At 35.5% G+C, this 20833-nt stretch overlaps 1 protein-coding gene across 2 annotated transcripts; it reads right to left on the bottom strand.

Annotated features, from left to right (window-relative positions):
* Positions 1 to 314: 314 nt before the first annotated feature.
* On the bottom strand, positions 315 to 20476 carry LOC121865162 (DNA-directed RNA polymerase III subunit RPC3-like). Of its 2 annotated transcripts, none has more exons than XM_042364467.1 (10): positions 20092 to 20476; positions 17069 to 17190; positions 16569 to 16705; positions 14349 to 14508; positions 11194 to 11337; positions 7736 to 7926; positions 6878 to 7031; positions 4917 to 5109; positions 4264 to 4431; positions 315 to 1660 (listed from the first exon to the last, which is right to left on the bottom strand). In XM_042364467.1, the coding sequence occupies exons 1-10, from the start codon at positions 20236 to 20238 to the stop codon at positions 1514 to 1516; spliced, it is 1563 nt and encodes a 520-aa protein (XP_042220401.1). In that variant the 5' UTR covers positions 20239 to 20476; the 3' UTR covers positions 315 to 1513. The 2 variants fall into 2 exon arrangements, with proteins under 2 accessions (XP_042220401.1, XP_042220402.1); XM_042364468.1 differs by having other exon boundaries at positions 20283 to 20472.
* Positions 20477 to 20833: the final 357 nt, after the last annotated feature.

Genomic DNA, 20833 nt, shown 5'->3' with positions numbered 1-20833 from the left:
TGAAAAATATTTTATACAACCATGGCCGTCGTATGTCCGGGTTGTTGTAAGTCGAATATGTCGTAAGTGGTTGAGACTGTATATCTAAATTTAGAGATTAAAACATAGTACAGTAATCATACTTCATGAACACACACTAACAAATTTAGAGACCCCCAGATTCACCTCAAGATATAAAACAATTGCTTGTACAGAATATAACTGGTGTATTGTCTCGTGTCAAAAAATAAAATAAAAAGTTTAGGAATATTAGAAAAATAAACAAATTCACTCACTACAAATGGTCATAGAAGAGAAGTACAGAAAGTCAGCAATTTATTTCAGTTTTATTTCATTTGTTTTAATAATGCATCATTAAAAATTTGGGGAACAATATTCAGCACAAGTTGTATCTATCTGATGTACTCTGTACTGTAATATAATTTTTGCCATGACAAGTGCTAAATTAATTCACTGCACATCAAAAACAGCATTGTGTGGCAACATTGCCACCAGTTGAACAATCCATGTACTGTATCTGTAGTATCACTTCCCACAGCTGCTGAATTTGTTTCACTTGCATGTGTCTGGCCAGTCTAGAAGTACAGTAAAACCTCGATAAATCAGACTTCGATATACCGGAATTTGCTTTTTTCCACTCGCCATGGGTGAGTATGATGGGGCAGCCCTGGTTGGTGACACATTCCTAACCAGTACACATGAAGAAGCACTTCAACTATTTATATTATTGGTAAACACTTTACAGTATGAAACAGTCATATCGGTGAAAACAGTTAACAACCAGACTCGTGTCTGATTTTCCAGAAGCAGTCCAGATAAGCAGGGTTATGTCCAGACCCCCATAGAATGTCCTTTTTTGGACTCCTGCATTTTCCAGACTGGGGTCTACTCCAATTAGTCTGGTTTATTAAGGTTTTACTGTATCTCTCAAAAGTCCTTAAACCATGAGTGGAAAACATCTGGCAAATACACCCATCAAGAAGGTGTATCCTTGAACTTGTGTTCTTTTAATTGTCTATTTATGCACATAATTTGAGTTTTGTATTGATTTGTTTAATAATGTCCATAATATTTAGTTAAGTTTGGTTAGTAAGGTGTCCTTGGGAATGCAACTCCTAATTACAGTACAGTATTACGTTGTGCCTATGGGAAAAATTACTTATTTACATTACGGTAGTCCTATTTATGTTACATTTTCTAAGAACACCTTCCAGTGTAAACCAATGACTTACTGTGATATAATCATGGAAAATATCTACATACTGTAATTATTATACTTCGCGGATTCACAAATTTTTCATAAACGTATTATACAGTACAGTGTCTGCATCCCGCCTTTCCTAAATATTTTCAGGTTTTTTTGTGTACTTCACCACCAATAACTTGTTTTGCCATCTAAAAAGTAAGAATTATACGCACTTGACATTCTCTACTGTATTGTATGTTTCTTATAATACATAAATCAATATGAAATAATCAATACTGTAATTAAAAAAAAAAAAAAATACACCATTTATGTTTTTTGAACTTGGTAGTAAAGGTACATTTGGAGGATGAATATTGTTTCATCAAGGCCTGTTTCAGAATCGAACAGTTTGTCCTGAGTTGAGAGCACTTGCTCCACAAGAGCACGTTCACTGGGAGTCATCATCTCTTCAACCTGAAAATGATCCATAAAACTTGTGAACACGTACATGAACACGTTCAAATGTGTAAAAAGAAAATTGTCATACACATTATAGTAAAAAAATTTAAGATTCAATTGAACACACAACTTGTGGGATGATTCTACACTATATAATATGACCCTTAACGGTTATTCAAAGCATGATGACCAACATAAAATAATCCCCATGTACCTTTTTTATTCATAAATATAAGTGATGAAGCATAACACTGCTTATGTATACACACTTAAGACTTCTGTATATTGATATGGTCACAACATCAAAATCAATATTTGGGGAATACTGTACTAGAAAGATACGAAATAAGGATATTTTTTTCATGCACTACACCAGTGCTACTCAAAGTGTGGTCCGGGACACTGCCGGGACATCTGACTCGGTCTTTTTTTTTTTTTTTACATTTTCATTGTAGTTTTTATATTTATTATGGCTATATTTTTCATTTACTCACTCATGTTAAAAGCCATTGCTATGCAACTAACGAATGTGATATAATGAACAACAAAACAGCGAACTGAAATACGTATAACAACACCTTCATGATGATGTGGCGTTTGACTCTGTGGGAACCACACCTGGGGATATCAATAGGGCGCATCACCTTGTGTTGCCAGAATTGCCACGTTTCTCGGCCACCAGTTACGCCATATCCACCCAAAACATAAATCTTTTTATTTTAAGTATGGTAGTTATTTAATTTCGGATAAAATAAATGTATGCATCCCATTAAAAGAAATGGCCGATTTTTTACTATGCGTGCCAGCCGTGAAGGGTGTCACACAGCTGGCAACCCTGCTATTCCACACGTGTGGATCAGCAGTCTGTGATGTCAGGTCACAGGTCAGTGGTTAGTTACCATCAAGAAGTGGAACAGAGAGCATCATACGGGTATCTGAGTGTTTGTCATTTGGGACCCCATCCCAACCCACTGATCTGAAAATGTAAGTACTAATAATCTTAAAGGCCGGTTCACACTATTCCTGTGTAAATTGAAAAAAAAAAAATTATTGTGGACCGGCCTTAACATTCCAATTTTTATCCTGTTTGTAATATAATTTTATATGTTATAATAACCTCCTTATCCTAACATTAGTTACTCTATTAATGTTATTACTAAGAACATTTTAATACTGCTCCTATTGCATGCCGATGTACGTTGGTTATCGAGGGGAAAAGTTCTGTCAAGAGTGTTTGAGCTACGAAACGAACTTGCCGAGTTTCTTCAGGACAAAAAACCAAATTGGTCACAATTGTTCCGAGAAGTGGATTGGCTAGCCAAGCTGGCTTATTTGGCTGATATCTTTGCCATCTTTAATGATCTCAACACCTCCATGCAGGGAAGGATGGCATCGTGTTTTACAATGGCAGACAAGTTCGACGGGCAAAAACGGAAGCTAGAAGCATGGAAGAGTCGAGTGTCAAGAGATTGTTATGACATGTTTCACCAATTGGCAACAGTCATAGTTGAAGCAGGCGAAGACCTTAATGTTGTGTCTCTGCAAAATGTCATCAAAGAACACTTGAATAATTTGGCAGATCGTTTTAAGCATTACTTTCCAGCAGAAGAAGATCCACGGAAAGGGACTGGATGGATCCGAAATCCGTTTATGCCACTGAGAGATGACTTTTTCTTAAGTGTCACTATGGAGGATAAATTGTTGGAGCTGGCTGCTGACGAAGGATTGAAGATAAGTTTCGAAACTTCAACATCACTTGCATCTTTTTGGATAAAAGAGAAAGCAGAATATCCTGAGCTTAGTGAAATTGCTCTGAAAACTCTTCTCCCCTTTCCTTCAACCTAACTCTGCGAGACTGGCTTCTCAACAATGAGTGTCATTAAGACAAAATACAGGAATTGTATGGATGTTCATTCTCCATTGCGCGTGGCACTGTCCTCAATTGAACCACGATTGGATAAGCTGACAAAGAAGAAGCAGGCTCACTTTTCACATTAGTAAAGGTTAAGGTTTTGACATGAATATTATTGTTATTGTGTTAATTGTTATTACTGTGTTAAGTTGTTTACAAAATCAATATAAAATAAAAAATGTCAACTTTTATATTCATTATATTTTTCCTGTATAAAATAATATTACTACGAATGTTCAAATAATATTTTCTCTGATCGTAAACAATTAATTGTATGGCACAAATATGGTACTGGTTCCTGGCACACTGGGAAGACTTGTTACGTCAATGATGATTGGCCTTAGAATGAATAAGACATCATGTCTTCATGTTTAGTACAGATAGTCTCAAAATGCCCCTGAAATAGGACATATCTCAAAAGATTTTCCTGGGGGGGGGGGGCCTATAGGCCCCGGGATTGGCTCGCTTCGCTCGCCGGTCCGTGGCACATTGAAAAAAAACCATGCCGGTCCGCCACATCAGATAGTTTGAGAAGCGCTGCACTACACTGTATAATCCTATTTGTAGGCACTTAAAGAATAGCCAGAAGCCAAGAATTTTAAAATACATTTTATCTACTATAATTATCATAATATATCTAGAATGAATCATAGCCCTTAATAGTAATTGTAGTTACCTACAACAGCCTACATTAAAAATTGCTCACCTCCTGAATTTGTTCCTCAGTACCTCCTGACTGCTTCAGGTTTTCCACAATAGAGTCCACCCTGGTCCGTTTCTCTAACAAGCGGCGGTTGTCGGTACCCCTTGTTTCTCTCTGCACTATCAGGTTATACATACTTTTATAACACCACTCGAGTACCATACGTACAACCTAAAAGAAGAATTAACGGTACTATTATCTGAAGTTCATGGTGTAATGTACAAAGTCAATATGTTGGATAATATTGGTTGGACACAAAACCAGTTCACAGTAAATATCATGTTACTCATCCACTCATATCTATCAAAATAGAGGTACACTGCTTTTCCTACAATCCAGCCAATTTTAGTCACCATCCTACCTACATCCCTATCAATACATATCTACATTTCCCCTTTATTTGCAATTATTTCCTTCAACATAATTTTATCCATCCTCACACCCTCTAATGAAAGCATGAACAATGATTCAGATAATACAGTACAGTACCAACAAGTTTTACTTATGAATCCACTCATCATGAAGGATAACAATAAATCACTTGATGTTAAAACTGTGCTTTTAGTTGTTAAGTTAAGTTATGTAAAAAAGATACTGAAGAGTCAATACTTTGCCTGGTTAAAAAAAAAAAAATCTAATATATCCCATTTACTTACTGAATTTATATCAACATGAAAGAGATAAATGATTTTGTTTGCAGGTGATGGAGTCAGTGTTTTACGGAGCTCGTGTATGCGTAGGAAGTTATCATGGAGTAGGCGATATGAGAGCAGGTTTGCTTCCTTTTTACCAATCATGCTAACTTCTCCAATCATATCCTGCTCCATCATTTGCTTTTTATGAATTAATCTGCAAAGGTGAACATAATTAATAATACTTTAACCTAAACTAATGAATACATGCAGCTGTGATTAACTTAATATTCAAAATAAATGACGGTTCTCTTTCCACTAAACTTTTTCTGAAAGCTGTCTCTCGCTAACAGTAAGTTACTATTAAAGTGACCTAAGTAATTCTGCTTTAATTGATTTAAACAAGTGAATACCATTAATTTAAACATGTAAATCAAGTACAGAGCCTAAATGATCAATAACTATTTAAATATGTGAACCCTAGAAATTTAACACTGAGCATTAAGGAGTTTTCACTTGGATTTTTTAGCTTTAACTGTAGAGCATTTGTATTACTAGTTTTTATCTTATTTACCTCCATTCATAAATACAGTACAGGTATTGTATTAAGCAAAAAATGCAGAACTAAATATTTGTTACACATAATCTTTTTCAAACAGGCAACCCTCACATTTTACATGTTTTCCTATGGGACTATTTATTTCACTTTACAAGTTTTACTTTTTAGCACAATACTTTTTACGAACATACACAAAATTTATTGTGTTACTGGGTGGTGTCTGTCATGCGGGAGAGCGCGAGTTGGGCCCACTCCAGACATTGATAGAAGTTGAACGCCACATTTATTATACCCTTTCCACACTAACCTGGCCCATAAGCCAAACCCCTCGTCTATAGCTACAAATTGCTGATTGGTTCCCCTGAGCATTTTACCTCCCCCCCCCAGTCGTATTTCTGTCGACCTTTTATGATAAATATTTAAAATTTTCTAACAACCTCTCTGAAGTGCTAATGCCTTGAAATCATTTGCATTTTGATAGTTCTGATATTTAACATTATATTAGGTAATACTTACAGGTCTGCTTACCAATTGTGAACAGATTTAGTTTGAATTTTCTATGAACCAATCAGCTACAGTATTAGTATAGAAAAGGGGTGTGGCATATGGGCCAGGTTAGCTTGGAAATACTATAGTACAGTACAGTATTGATAATTCATTCAATTGCAGTCAAACAGGGTGTTCAGAGGATGAATAGTACAGTACATTGAAAAAGACCAAGATGGATTTTCCAAAACGGGGGAACAGGATTAGGAGAAATTATGAAGACCAAGAGTAATATAAAAGTCTAAAAGATGCTATAATAAGGAAAAGGATAATGTGTTTAGCTTACAAAGGGAACAAAGAAAAACAGTAAACTATAGTGGATACAAGACAACAAGAAAGCAGGTCATACGGAGTAGTAGAGTATGAGTCTCGTCCATCATAGGAAGCACTATCATGAAGGACAAAAGGAAGTCATCTTTTCTCTTTCCAACTATCATTTAATCTTATGAGCGTTTTGTTGAAAAATTACCCCCCCCCCCTCTTTTCTATTCATTATTCAGAGTAACTCTGCATACCTATTAAAAAGTGCTAAATATAACAATACAAATCTTCTGTTTGGTTTTCACAAATTAAACTCTAAATGTGTATGGTACCATGTATTATATTGTACAGTAGCTAAACAAAATATTGACAGAGTGAGTCCAATGACTTCCAAAATTATATCTACAACTGGGGGCATGCATGTCTTCACCCACTGCCATTTAGTATCCAACACAGAGCGGGTTGCCATATAGGAATAAAATAAACAGTTAGGGGGAACACTATCACATAGTATAATGAGACAACACACAATCCCAATACCTATTGTCCGTGGTCTCATAGTATTTTCACACAGAATATGCAGGTACTTCTTTTTATCTACTGTACATGTAAAACTAACCTAAAAATACGAGCTGCTTTGGAGCCAAATCTTTCTTGCACTATATTGTAGATGAGAGTGTGTGTAAGGGACTGGAATGCATTAGCCATATTGAGCCTGTACTGACCACCACCGGCGTCACCAACCCGCTGCACACATTCTCCACTCTGTTCCTCTGGAAAACATAAAATATGCCGAGTTCGTATTTACTCCTCTATCCACTTATTTACCTCTATGCCACCAAGCATTACCTCTCGTCAAACAATATACAATACAGTACACTTTATCCATTCCCTATCTGTCCCCTTTCCACTGCTTAGTTTGTCATATCAATTATCCCACTAAATATTTTAGAAGCACACCAGAATCCTTTTCACATTTTCATGCCCTCTCATCAAAATACCATATTCTAGTAGTTTATCGTTCCTTCTCTCCCAATGCACTATCTAAGCTCATTGTGTATGAACCAACTGTTTTGTACAATCTTTTATCCTTTGTCCTTCTCATTGGTAGAATTTTGTCATTTTCTATTTGCTAAACACATTTACTGCACATCACAGAATAAGTAATGTACAAGAAACGATGGGCTTAATTGTGCCATACACAATATATAAGAAATAAACAAAACATGTGGCAAAACACTAACAATATTACTTATTATATACAGTACAGTATATAATTTTTGAAGATGTAATGCAAAACTGTTACTGGTATGTTTGTTCAGCCATTGGTAACTGACAGAAGAAATAACAATAAAAGTTTAATTAACATGTGTTATTAATGCTGTATCAGTGATTTAAGCTAGATTCAATGCTAAAGAAAACTTTAAATATTTTTAAAGTAATTACTCTCACTAAGAATAATCCAAATATAACTTACCTAATATTTTGAAATACTGATCAAGGTACTTTAGATCTTTGAGCTGATCCCTGATGTCTGCTGCAGTAACAACATTCATGATGGCAGCCCAAGGATCTGACACCTTGTATGACAATTTCAACATAGCACCAAGACACTCTCCTGCTAAGGGGTCTACTCGTCTCACAATGCTGTTGCGAATTTCACTGTCCCTGCAATTTCCCAAACTTAGTAAAGAACCATTCTTATCTACTGTAAAAGAAATGTCTATTATAATTCCAATAATTCAAATTTCTATGCTTTGGAATAGCATTTGTTCATAAATTGATTCCAATGGACTGGCAAATGACACTGCTTTCAAATAAAATTGAAAAAAGGGCACAGAGTAATAAATGAAATAAAATATTTATTATTATTATTTTCTTTCTTTCTTTACGGGGAATAGCCCACCCGGGCACAGGTCAACTCACAATGGGGCCTAATGGGAGTAAAAATAAGAGAAAAAGAGATTAAAAATAGAAAAGAAAGATTTTATTAATCTACACCACGAAGATGCTGGAAAACCAACTTTTTGAAGCGAGACAGATTGTAGGAGTATGGAAACACAGAAGAAAGCAGAGCATTCTACAGTTGTTTGTGTGAGGAAAGAAGGAGGTACTATAACGGGTTATTCTAGTGTGACCGACATCCACAGAGAAATGGTGGGCACCATAGGCAAGATGAGTGTTACGAGCCCATGGCCTTGCCGGCAGTACACAGGATGCCAAATCCACCGAACATTGCCTGTTAAAGTACCCGTAAAAGAGACAGTGAAGCAACATTGCGGTGAATAGAAAAAGAAGAAAGATTATCAACAAAAGGAGGAGAGTTAATAAGACGAAATGCCTTTGATTCCACCCTATCTAACAGTTGGACAGAAGAAGAGCCACCCCACATATGAGAAAAGTACTCCAAGTTAGGACGAATGAATCCCTTATATACTTGAAGCAACTACTCAGGAGTGAAGCGGCTACGGCATCTGTACAGCATTCCCAGCTTTCGGGAGGCAGTTTTAGCAATGTTGTGGATGTGTGGCTTCCATAATATATTAGAAGAAATGGTGTGGCCTAGCATATCTAATTTAGATATGCAGAATGATTGCATCCTGAAATGTGATTGGTAGGAGATCATCTAATTTGGAAAGTGTAATTGGTAAATACTGTACTGAGTTTTATTATTATTGAATTTAACCAAGTTACTACCTCCCCATTCGGAGATGCTGCACAGATCCACACTGATAGATGTGATGATATCAGTTCTAGAAACAGATCTAGTTTGAGAATTAGGGGGAATGGGAAAATGTGAAAAAGAGTGAAGAGTAGAATCATCAGCTTAAGAATGGATAGGATTAGTTGTAGTATGAAGTCATTCATTGAAAAAAAGAAGGAAAAGAGTAGGTGAAAGAACAGAACCCTGTGGGACACCACTATTGGTAGAGAGAGTTAGAGATCGATTCCTCGACAATAACTGCCATGGATCGGTTCTCAAGGAAGCTAGAAATAAGAACAAAATGGGGGAGAGAAACCATAAGAGAGAAGTTTAGAAAGCAAAGACTTGTGCCATACCCTGTCAAATGCCTTGGAGATGTCGAAGGCCACGACGAAAGTTTCCCCATAATCCCTAACATTCATTAAAAAATATTGTTGATAAATAAGGAGTGGTCCAATGCCAATACAGGTAATGTCATATTTGTTAAGAATACTGTATATTTTCTGAGATAACAAAAATTGCTTTTACTGCTCCTAATACTAAATTTATTCCGATTAATCTCTAAAGTTTTTCGTGACTTCTCGTCTCCTTTGATAGCTAGTTTATTAATTTCACAACTGAACATAATAAATATACTTAACATCAATATAATTTTTAACCTACCTGGAAACCCCATAAAACTCAATAGCTGAATTTGACTAAAAGAAAAAAAAAAAAAATATGGAATATCGTTCTGATGAATGATATTTCTTACTTGAAAAATACTTTAATTATGCACAGAACTGACTCATTCTTGCACAAGTAACCCCAGGTTTACGATCTCCCTATCTACGATATTCCGCTTTAACGGTGGTGATGTATTAAAACCACCCCATTTACCATATAAACAATCTGCATTAACGGCGGTCATTGCTCGACCAATGCGGACGCATCTTTTGGTGCATTTGTTAAGTGCGGTCTATCCACACGTGGCCACTTGGTGCATTACAATACTGTGATTTGTTCCATGGTGGCCGCACATGGCATTGATCATGTAGATCAGAGATTATAAATTATTGGGGTTTTGTTTTTTGTTTTTTACCTTACAATAAAAGGACATCACTACTGTTCACATTGTAGTCTGTTTTGGTGTTTGTGAAGTGATTTTTGCTTTGATTTTTGTAACTGCAAGTGCTTTGCCTCTGTTGTGAACATGATATGAGCAGTGTTTTCACTCTGTTTTGTGACTGTGAAGTGAGCAGTGTAACTTTGAAAGTGTGGGAAGGCAGTCAGGGCACGAAGAAAAACCGTGTCTGGAGGTGAAGCTTGACGTGTAAAGCGGCAGGAGACTGCCTGGAGGTTGTGTGGGAGTCAGTGTTGTCTCCATTCCACCTTCAAGAGTCCCCTTAGCCTCAAAGGGGACATGTGATGATGACCAGGGTTGTTCTTAATGATGTGGTGAGTGTTGTTTAATTTTGTTGAAAGTGTACTAGTGAAGGAATTTATTTTAGTGATACAAGTAGGTGTTGGATTGGCTGGGAATGTATCTGATTGAACTCCATGTTATAATGATCCTAGTTTATGGTAATTAGACCAGCAATAGGTTTTCAGGAATGTAACCCCATTGTAAATAGGGGGATAAATGTACAATAAACCATACAGTATTGCTTTCACATTTGTTGAAGCTTTATCACCACACACTTCTGTCCCAGAGCCGACTCTTCTTAAAGTAATTCACCTTATTAATTATCCCTTTCATTTCTTATAGTTTCTGCTCCCATGAGTTGGCTGCATCTATCCCCCACCATCAAGTAAGCAACAAAAAAAACTCAATAAGACACTCTTAACACAACACTTGATATTGGGTGTCTATTAGCAATTCAAGGGTGGGTCATTGTAAAGCCTCTTCCTTTCCTTATGCAACTAAACAGTGGAAATATTTACCTCTTCTCACCTACAATCTGTCATTCTTGGAATAAAAATTTTCCAGCTTCTAAAAACTTTTATACTATTCTCTTATTTTTAATTTCTCTCTAAAAGGCCTGGACTCGATGTGAGGGCATCTGTTCATAACTGGCACTTTAATTGTAAAAATAAAACCATTAGCAGATGAAACTGTACTTCTTACAATCACCTAATAGCAAATTTTCTTTTTAAATAACCAGTCATTGCACTTTTGTAGTAGCAAACCTTAGAAAAAACTCCCAAGTGATATTTTTATATTTATAATTAAACACACACTGGTTACCAACCTAAATTCAATATGGAATCTATCATAGTTGAGTCTCCAAAATACATTAGTGTCAGGATGGGTGAATGTTGGTTTGGTAGTTTCTGTATGGCGATGTTGGATCTCCTGCTGAAGGGCCTTCAGATCAAGTAAATCTTGAGGTAGACTGAAAGACAAAAATCAATAATTGCAATACAGTACTATTGTTCAAACCTTAAAACAATGAAATGCAGTTCAGTCTGTATTTATAATGAAGTACAGTACATGAAATACTGTAAAGTAATATTCACAATGTGACTAACTCATTGGTAGAGAATAAGCCTCATAAGCAAATGGTCATAGGTTCATATCTCTGCCAAGATGGAGTATTGGTTTATATAACCTATTATGATAAATTACAATTTGCAGTACAGTATACAGGCAGTCCCTGGCGTATCACATGTCCCAGAGGATGAAGAAACTGCATTAATAGGCATGTTAACAATGAAATAAAGTTTTGGGGCCATTGTGAGAAGAAAGTGATTCAAGTAATTAAACCAGTTGGTCTTATAAGAAGGTCGTTCAGATATCGAGATGGTCCGTCCTTCATAATGATCTTCAAGAGTGCGGTGCTTCCCCGCCTGGAGTACTGTCAACCCGTCTGATCCCGAAGATATGCTAGAGATTCAGTTGATTGAAAATGTCCGAAGGAGGGCCACCAGACTGGTGCGTGCATTTTGGCACCTCAGTCATCTAGAGAGATTAGAGTGACTGCAACTGCCTAGCTTATACTACAGATGGGCAAGGGAGGACCTAATTGAGATGTACAAACTTCTCGGAGGGTACTTCTCAGTCCATACTTGGAGCTGGTCGATGCCCGTCCCACAAGGGGTCACAGCTCAAGGTTGAAAAAGCCTTAAGTCCAGAAAACTGTGAGGGCAAACTTTTTCGGTGTGAGAATTGTGAACTCTTGGAACTACCTGCCAGAGAGTGTGAGCTCTTTTAAGACCAGACTTGACAAACACTGGAGCAGGTTCAGATACATTCAGGAGGTAGTGCATACCCAGTACTTGCCAACAGTGTGTAACAGATGTGACCGACCGTCCAAGCGGCTAACGAGCCGATCAGTGGTGAGGATGACCAAAGTTAAAAGTAAGATTCCTGGGGACATTCTTAAGTCAAAAATGTATGCAAGTTGAAACGCATACCCTATGTGCACACCGTACTTATAGAACAATGTTTAAAATCCCACTATATCATAGCCTAAGTCCTTATATTGATTGTATACATGTAAAATAACTTAATTTAAGACAAAAGAAGAAATAGAATGACAAAATACAGTAAATGAAAGAATAAATAAGTCATCAGGAAAATAAAATACTGTAAATTTAAAGTTTAACTTTATGGGACCCCATTCATATCGGCAGACGTTCATAAGTAGGACGTACTTGACCCAGGGACCTCCTTTATGACAAACCCTATAGTCCATGATTATAGATATGACCAAATCTACATAATTTTGTGTAATGTTTACTGTACAGTACAGTCAATCCTCACATTACGCGGTCCCGCATTCCGCGTTTCACCGTTAACACGGTGCCTTGCCAGAACCTAACATGCTCACATTCCGCGGTCGTGAACCCCATTACGCGGAGAGCGGCTGGCAAGCCGCGCCATTTTTGGATCCAAACCTCCCGCCATCCGCCATGTTGTGTAAGAGGTGCGAAAATGGTGCGCACAAGGTCGCCCAGTCATCAAAGCATTACCGAGTTCTTTACCCGCCACCCACCACAACCGGCCCAAGTCAGTGATAGTGATAATTATAGTGAGGATATGGACTTATATGGACTTTGAGGGGTTTAACAAAGAGGCCCTGCAAGCCTCTGTGGTGGATAGTGATACAATTGATACCAGTGATACAGGTGAGGGCCAATAATCTGCCCTCTGCCTCGGAACCAACCCCCCATCCCCGTGTGCCCAGCCATCTTTTCTACTAATGTAAGTGTTAAAAAACCTAATATTATTGATATTTCTCTTAATTATTAATTGTGTGTGCATGCCATCATAAAGTTAAGATAATATTTTTACTACAACATAGTTGTGTGTCGTCAAAAAGCGGAGTTTGGGGATCGGCCTGGACTCCATTTCAATTAATCCCATATGTTATGTTGTTCACTTTACGCGTTCCTCACTTTCCGCGGTACCCTCCGGGTTACATTAACCGCGTAATGTGAGACCCAACTGTACTTGAAAATCAGGCATCAAGCTGGGTAAAAATCATAACCAGCAATCACATGGAATTATGAATCAATTGAAGTAAATGCACCAGTGCAATAACATCATAGATAGGATTTTTTAATAACCTTATTCAAACTTGTTGCTACAAGTTTTACACGCAATCCTTGATTTCATTATCCATTAAATGAAAAGGTTTCAAACCACTAAATATGAAAAACTGATATTTTCATATTCATTTACTAGTAGTTATTAACCGGAGTCTTTTTATGAAAAACAATATTTGAAAAAAAAAAAATTGTTTAAGGGTTTGCCATTGATTAAAACTACTTATCACCTTTTTGTTAGCTTCTTAAAATTAATGTAATTTGCCACTGCACTATTTAAGTGATATCCATTTTATTCTGTAATTTTATAATTTCTTTCAATTTTTGTATTTGGATTGCCTATAGATGAATACACTAAACAGTTTATTCATTCTTTCATTGGTTTGTTTTCCTTATAGCTACTGGTATATATGAAAGGACCTCCACTCTAGTTTAAACGTATTAAATATAGTACAGTATATAAAAACTGAGATGGTTTTAGAAAAAAATTGCAGGCAAAATTAGCATTAGCAACAGCAGTGCTAACTTTTGAAATATTTAGCATTAGTGGGACAGTGATAAATTTTATTATAATGCAGTTAACATTAGTAGTACAGTGATAAATTTTATTATAATGTAATTAGTATTAGTGATAAATTTTATTATGTAGTTAGTATTAGTAGTACAGTGATAAATTTTATTATAATGTAGTTAGCATTAGTGGGACAGTGATAAATTTCATTAGTAACGCTAACCTTATATGTTTGTGGGCACAGTGCTACAAGTAAATAAATTAGCCACCTAGCTGGCAAGACTGAAGTAAACTGAACATTGATACATTAATACAAAATGTACATTCAAAAGCTCACAACCTTACTTATAAAGATCTTCTTGCTTAATAGAGAGAATTGGTACTGGTTTACTAGGATCTTGTGGTGATGGACAACGCTGTATGAACTCATTTTCAATCAGTTTTAGGAGGTGATTTCTGATAGTAATATGCTGTTGCTCATAGTTGCACCCACCGCCACCATCATCTGAAACAACCACAGAAAATTGATAAATATGTACTGTACTGATAATAAAAAATTACAAAAATCTAAACTAAAAAATTACCGGTAATAAATTTACCAGGTTGGGATATCTACATCTGTAGTACTGAACACTATCAACAACTGAATTATATTTTGCTCCTGATTACCTTATTTTATTCTCCAGTTTGTTAGCTTATTTAAATATTATTCTTATGTAAGAGTATTTTGAATTTAGTATCTTTGTTATTCATAATTGCCAATGTTACTGAGCTTGATTTTTTGCAGTTAATTAGTTGTTTGATATAGAAAATATATTTAATATAAAGAACACAAATCTGTGAGGGATAATTCTGAAGAAAAGTCAAAATGCAACAGTTGCTGTAATAGTCCTTCAAGGATGATTACATCTTTGGAATAAACACAAGCAAATTTATGGCTTTCAAATATTAAGTTACAGTATCTTAAAAGTACCAAACAGATTACACGGACCTTAATACAGGGGGTCCTCATTATAAGTGATTAATAGGGACCAGAAAAAAGCCACTGATAATGAAACCACTTATAAAGGGGAATTAATTCTCATAAGAATTAAGAGGAATATGGTCTACTCACGATCATCACATTGTGACGCTCGTAAAGTTTAATTTAATATATATATATATATATATATATATATATATATATATATATATATATATATATATATATATATATATATATATATATATATATATATATATATATATATATATATATATATATATTGTACTTCAAAAACATTTGTTAAGCATTTCATTACACACTATTTTCTGATTTTTTTTAACTTTATAACTTATTTTAGGTATTTAAAGTCATTTGGGGTCGGTGTATTGATGCAGCGCAAGCTACCTAACCATGTACTCTCACCATTTCAATAAGTGTTTCATTGAGACGTGCTCACCACTTTTCTGACGACATAACTTCTAATTTCATGTCCATCCCATAGCTACTATGCTTCCTTTTAGCCACTACACCACCCTGCTTTGGTTTGGAACTGATGACTACAAAAATAATCTATCAATGTCTCCAAAGCCATAACAAAGTTGATAATTATAGCTCTAGGAGCACTTCAAAACAATGCCTGTGGATGCAGGGGACAGGTACTGAGCATGCATAGTGCGGGCGAGAAGGGTGAACTTAAGAGAATGATAGGCGGGCAGGAATAACAATTGCTCAAACGCTTGTGCTTCCAATGATTAACTGATTCCAGCCTTAGAATCCTCTTAACTTTGGGACTTTTTACATTTAGTTTCACATTTATTTGACCACTTAATTGTGAAACCACTTACAATGAAGACACTTTTAATGGGGATCCCCTGTACTACCAGAAATTATCTGCTACTATTGCTTGGAGTACATTAAAATAATTTTAACTTTTACAGTTTTTGAGAAACAAGATTCTGCAGTACAGTACTGTAAGGTATACCACTTGAAATAACTATAGATACTTTAAAACACAAGGCAGATATTTCATAAAATTCTTTTGGCCTTAACATATTCTGTTATTGTACAGTCAAAGACAAAAGTCGTGTCGCGGTTTTGCCCAAAGATTAAATATAACTCGTAATCATTATGAGAGCCCCCTACCACAAGGCGGAGCGTACCAAAAGTTTAGCCCTTCGGCATATGTTTTCACCAAATCTCACGAGACGACTTTTGTCTTTCATTGTACATTAAGGAAATTGTCACTGTCAAAAGGAGTGTTCTGTATCATAAACCCTAAAACCGGATCTTTATTGTCCAAACACACACTCATTGACATGCACTGACTTCCCTTCATATTTCAAATTATCATCCCTCTTTCCCACCAGGTTACATGTAACAGTTCAGAGAAGCCAAGTTTTAAACTCAAAAAGACAATTATGCAAAATAAAATTTTTGTGCCCCAATATTTATCACTGTGGAATACAATCAATAAATAAAATGTCAGTACTGTATAAAATCATTAACTTTACTGTGCTATAATTAAGAAACATGAATTTGAGGCATTGAACTCATCCATCACTTGACTGTATGGTATGTACCATTATCAGAAGCTTCCAGCAGCTTAACACATGATGTAACAATAATGTGAGAGGCAGTAGCTTGTCCTTCCTTTAACAGCACATCCACAACCATCTCCCCTTCCTCACCAAACTGCTCACGGACCAAATACACATATCTGAAATAATGTTACATTAGTTATAATGTATAAAAACAAAAGTATTTTATACTGTACATTTCTTCTCGGATAGATTTCATGTACTGTATACTGTAATTTCTCTCTTAAGTCTCCCTATCACAAAGTTTTGACAATTTAAGTCTGAAAATATTTACATCATACAGCTTACCATTCAAATTTTCATTTTTTATACTGTATTTTGATTCTATACCAATAAAATGGCACTGTATTAAACAGATTTCTTGTGGTGATTTAAAAGCTAAAATAATTATAGTAGGTTAGTATTGAAATCCTTTGTTGATGTCAAACCAGAACACATCATCATCTTTTATGAAAGTATTCTACAGTGAATAACTACACTACCTGGGAAACCGTAAGATGAGAAGAACTCGATCATGAAGCAGCGTATAACAGGGTATCCCTGGACGCCATTCCTCCCATGTCACAAGGTTGTGTTGTATTAAGACTGCTACTGCCTCGGATACCTTTCATTGAAAATAAATCAGTCACGCTGTCAATTTTTTGACTAGGACATTTCTAAATAATCCCCAACATAAGATTACAAACCTCTGGTATTTCCCCTTTTCTGATTTACAAGGCTGAACTCTTACCTCAACATATCACCATCTTTAAAATCTTATTTTAGCGAGAATGAACTTCTGAGTGATAGAAACATTTTTTACCTGCACTTATGGTTGATTCTTGTTAAAATCCTACTCAGTTCAGTAATCACTTTAATTAATCCACCAAAATGCCAAAGACACAGTCTACAGTACGTACTTTCAAGAATTAAGGAGTACAGTAGTATTAATATGGCTACAGTACAGGGGTCTCCATTATGTCGGGAATGTGTTCCTGTGAAACATTTTTGTAATTTTACATATTAGTTTGGCAATACACACAAATGCTGCAGTGCCATGACCTACCCAGCAGCATCCTTGTCCATTCCTAACACACAAAGTGCAAATATGGCGCAATCGGGTGCCACAGCGTCTTTATTTATAAGAAAAACTAGAAACAAAATAAGAAAGTTTAATTCCTCCACGTGATTTGGGTTATTCTTTAGGCAAGAAATACCGCAAGTTTTCTAATAGAGATTTTTCGATAAGTAGCTAGGGCTGCCCCAGTTGACTCCCGAGGGTGTGCAATTGAATTTTTGCCCGGACCCAAATTCGTATCGGAAGGGGAAGTTTCGTTTCTCGAAATAGTGGTGTCAATTTAGGAAATTCATATCACGAACGTTCATATCTTGAGGGATACCTGTACCTGTATATTCATCACAAAAATCTAACTAAAATCCCATTTTTTTATATTATAATACTTTATAGTATACTATATCTAACACCATTTTATTTACAGCATTTACTTAATTTTTTTGTTTGGGATATTATTGTTGTTTTGTATGAGCAGGGTCGTGATTTAACCTAACCTAACCTAAACTATGGAATTAACAATGTTCCAACTTACAAGCAACCTGTTTGTAACTCAGTGACTTACTGTAGTAACAACTCAAAAAAGTAAGACTTGCAATTCTTGTACTGTAATACTACTATGTATATATTAGTTTGGCGATACACAAAAACACTGCAGTGCCGTGAGCTTCCCAGCAGCAGTAGCGTACTTAACCATTCCAAACACACACAGTACAAATATGGCTCCGTCGGGTGGCACAGAGCATCTTTATTTATGGAAAAACTAGAAACAAAATAAGCGTTTAATTCTTCCACATGAATTGGGTTATTCTTGAGATAGGAAATAAGTTTTCTTCTATAGAGATTTTAGGTAAGTAACTGGTCAACCTGGACCCCTCTCCTAGATTATAGCTTGATAATGTTTTACAGCACTGACTCTTGAGAAGCAGCAACTTTTGAAACTTTTGTAAAGAAGAAAACTTCTCTTTTACCTGTAGAAAATAAAAATGTAGGTAGAAGATTTATAACTTCCTCCATTTGTTTTTCCAATGTTTTCATCCTGAACACAAATTAACTGGGATGATGCCATGACTTGTTTGCGAGTGCCAAGAGACAAACGTTTCAAACACATTAACGCTTCTTTTATAAAAAAAAATGGCAGCAATTTATATCCATATTATAACACTACAGTATTATTTTAAATTATAATATTAATACATTAACACATGTAGACACTTCTCCTGCAGTGACAGAAATGACATGTTGTAAATAAGAAAGTAAAATTAATTTAAAAATTTAGATAAAGAACAAGTTCAGTTAATTAGACAAAATCCATCTACAATATTCTAGGCTGGAAGAGCATTAGGTTAGGTACTGGTAGGATATTTCGGGTGTTGTGCAATCTTTACTTACTGTCAACAGGAGCCTGAAATTGGTGTCTGCATGTGCACGGACCATATATACTCGTAACAAAAACTAGGGAAACCTAAAAGTAAGGAAGCTACAATTCCGTCCCCAGAATATTTTTAAATTCAACGCAATGGATATTTTACCCTGATCGGCTAAGTTCCTACTAATGATATTTTACCGTGAGTGCACTCTTAATTGGCTAATCGTCCATTATCAGCGAACCGTGCTGTAGATTGAAAAATGACGATAGGTTAGGTTAGATTATGTCTTGTCTTCCACCTGGAAAAAAACCCTAGGGCAATCAACGGTTAATATATAGGACTAACCCACCGACGAGTTATTTTCATTACTGTTTATTTCCTTACATTATTATCATCAGTGAGTTGTTATTTGATAATCATTTGTAGTGCAAATTTTTCGTTTCATGGCAGTTTCATTTTCAGCATGACGTGAAGGTTGTCGCCGGTCTTATATGGACGTAATTTGCGAATTTAGGGATAAAGACGAGACCCTTAAGTTGTTCAAAGACCACGGCATCGTTCCTTTAAATAGAAAGTATTGTTCACAGCAATATTGTAAAATAGAACTGGCTTTGTGTGCTAAGTTAGTTTGTTTGGAAACAATCATCCATCACTTTACCGACGCTGTGGCTCGCATTTCCCACCATCTCGATAACAAATCACACCGATACATCTCACGTCCAGAAAATGCCTAAAATTTCAACATATCAAAATAAGTTCTGTTTTATATACCGGGGAGGGGGGGGGGTCCGGGAGGCGGTGAGAAGGTTAGGTTAGGTTAGGTTAGGTAAGGTAAGGTAAGGTAAGGTAAGGTTAGGTAGGTTTATTTGGTTAGGTCTGTTCTTCATAACCACAAATGTTAAGTAACGTTTATTTAAAAAAAAAATCCATTTTTTAACACATTTCCACAAACTAAAAGTGTCCACTATAAAATAATTGAAAATCTGGTGTTTTTATAATAGTGTTCAATCAATTTCGGCCACGAGTTACTCCTATATAATTACCAAATCTTGTTAATGATCTAAATAAATCTGATAAGACTCACTTTAACCAATGGAAGTTTAGTAGAAGCACATATAACCCTCAACGGATTGACCCCCTTCAAGAAGAGTGCTTCACCAACTTTGGCTACAATATCGCCAAAGTATTCATTAAGAATTTTATAGCATATTTTTTGTAGATAGTAAGACATTTCCCAGTGTTTAAGCTGTTGTAATAAGTTCTTTCAATATTCACAGTTAGTCTTGTTGATGCACTTGGTGTTTCCTTCCCAACTCAGTAGAGCCCGCGAATATATATGTAAAATAAATGTTTTTTAGATGGTATATACTCGTTATCTGGGAATTATATGACCACTAAATAGGAGTTTACTAGTCATTTGATTTATTTCACACCAATTAATTACTATATTTGTTAAGTGAGGATATTTTGAAAGGAAAAAGTCGTAAATAATTTGATCCTGCACTGCCTGTTTATTTACAGGGTGTTTACAGTCGAACATGCTTACTGTGTCCGAATCATCATATAAAAAAATAAGTTATTTTTGCCCCAAAATACATATTGCATGACTCACTCTATATATATATATATATATATATATATATATATATATATATATATATATATATATATATATATATATATATATATATATATATATTAAATAGTTTGTGTACCATTATAATATTACTGTACTTTCACATACTCAAATATAGTATGCTTTAAATACACCCCAAACATACTTAAACTTTATAAGTAACAGTTAAACAAAAAGCAAAAACGACATA

Source organism: Homarus americanus, unplaced genomic scaffold (assembly GCF_018991925.1).
Source record: "Homarus americanus isolate GMGI-L3 unplaced genomic scaffold, GMGI_Hamer_2.0 scaffold37678, whole genome shotgun sequence".
Lineage (NCBI taxonomy): Eukaryota > Metazoa > Arthropoda > Malacostraca > Decapoda > Nephropidae > Homarus > Homarus americanus.
This window is presented reverse-complemented; position numbering and strand designations above follow the sequence as displayed.

Coding starts and splice junctions, on each gene's coding strand:
- LOC121865162 (XM_042364467.1), bottom strand. CDS start 20,238: ATGTCTTACTATCTACAAAAAATATGCTATAAAATTCTTAATGAATAC. Junction 7,927..11,193: donor AGATTCCATATTGAATTTAG/GTTGGTAACCAG, acceptor GGGAAATTGCAG/GGACAGTGAAATTCGCAACA. Junction 4,432..4,916: donor TTCATGTTGATATAAATTCA/GTAAGTAAATGG, acceptor TTCTTCTTTTAG/GTTGTACGTATGGTACTCGA.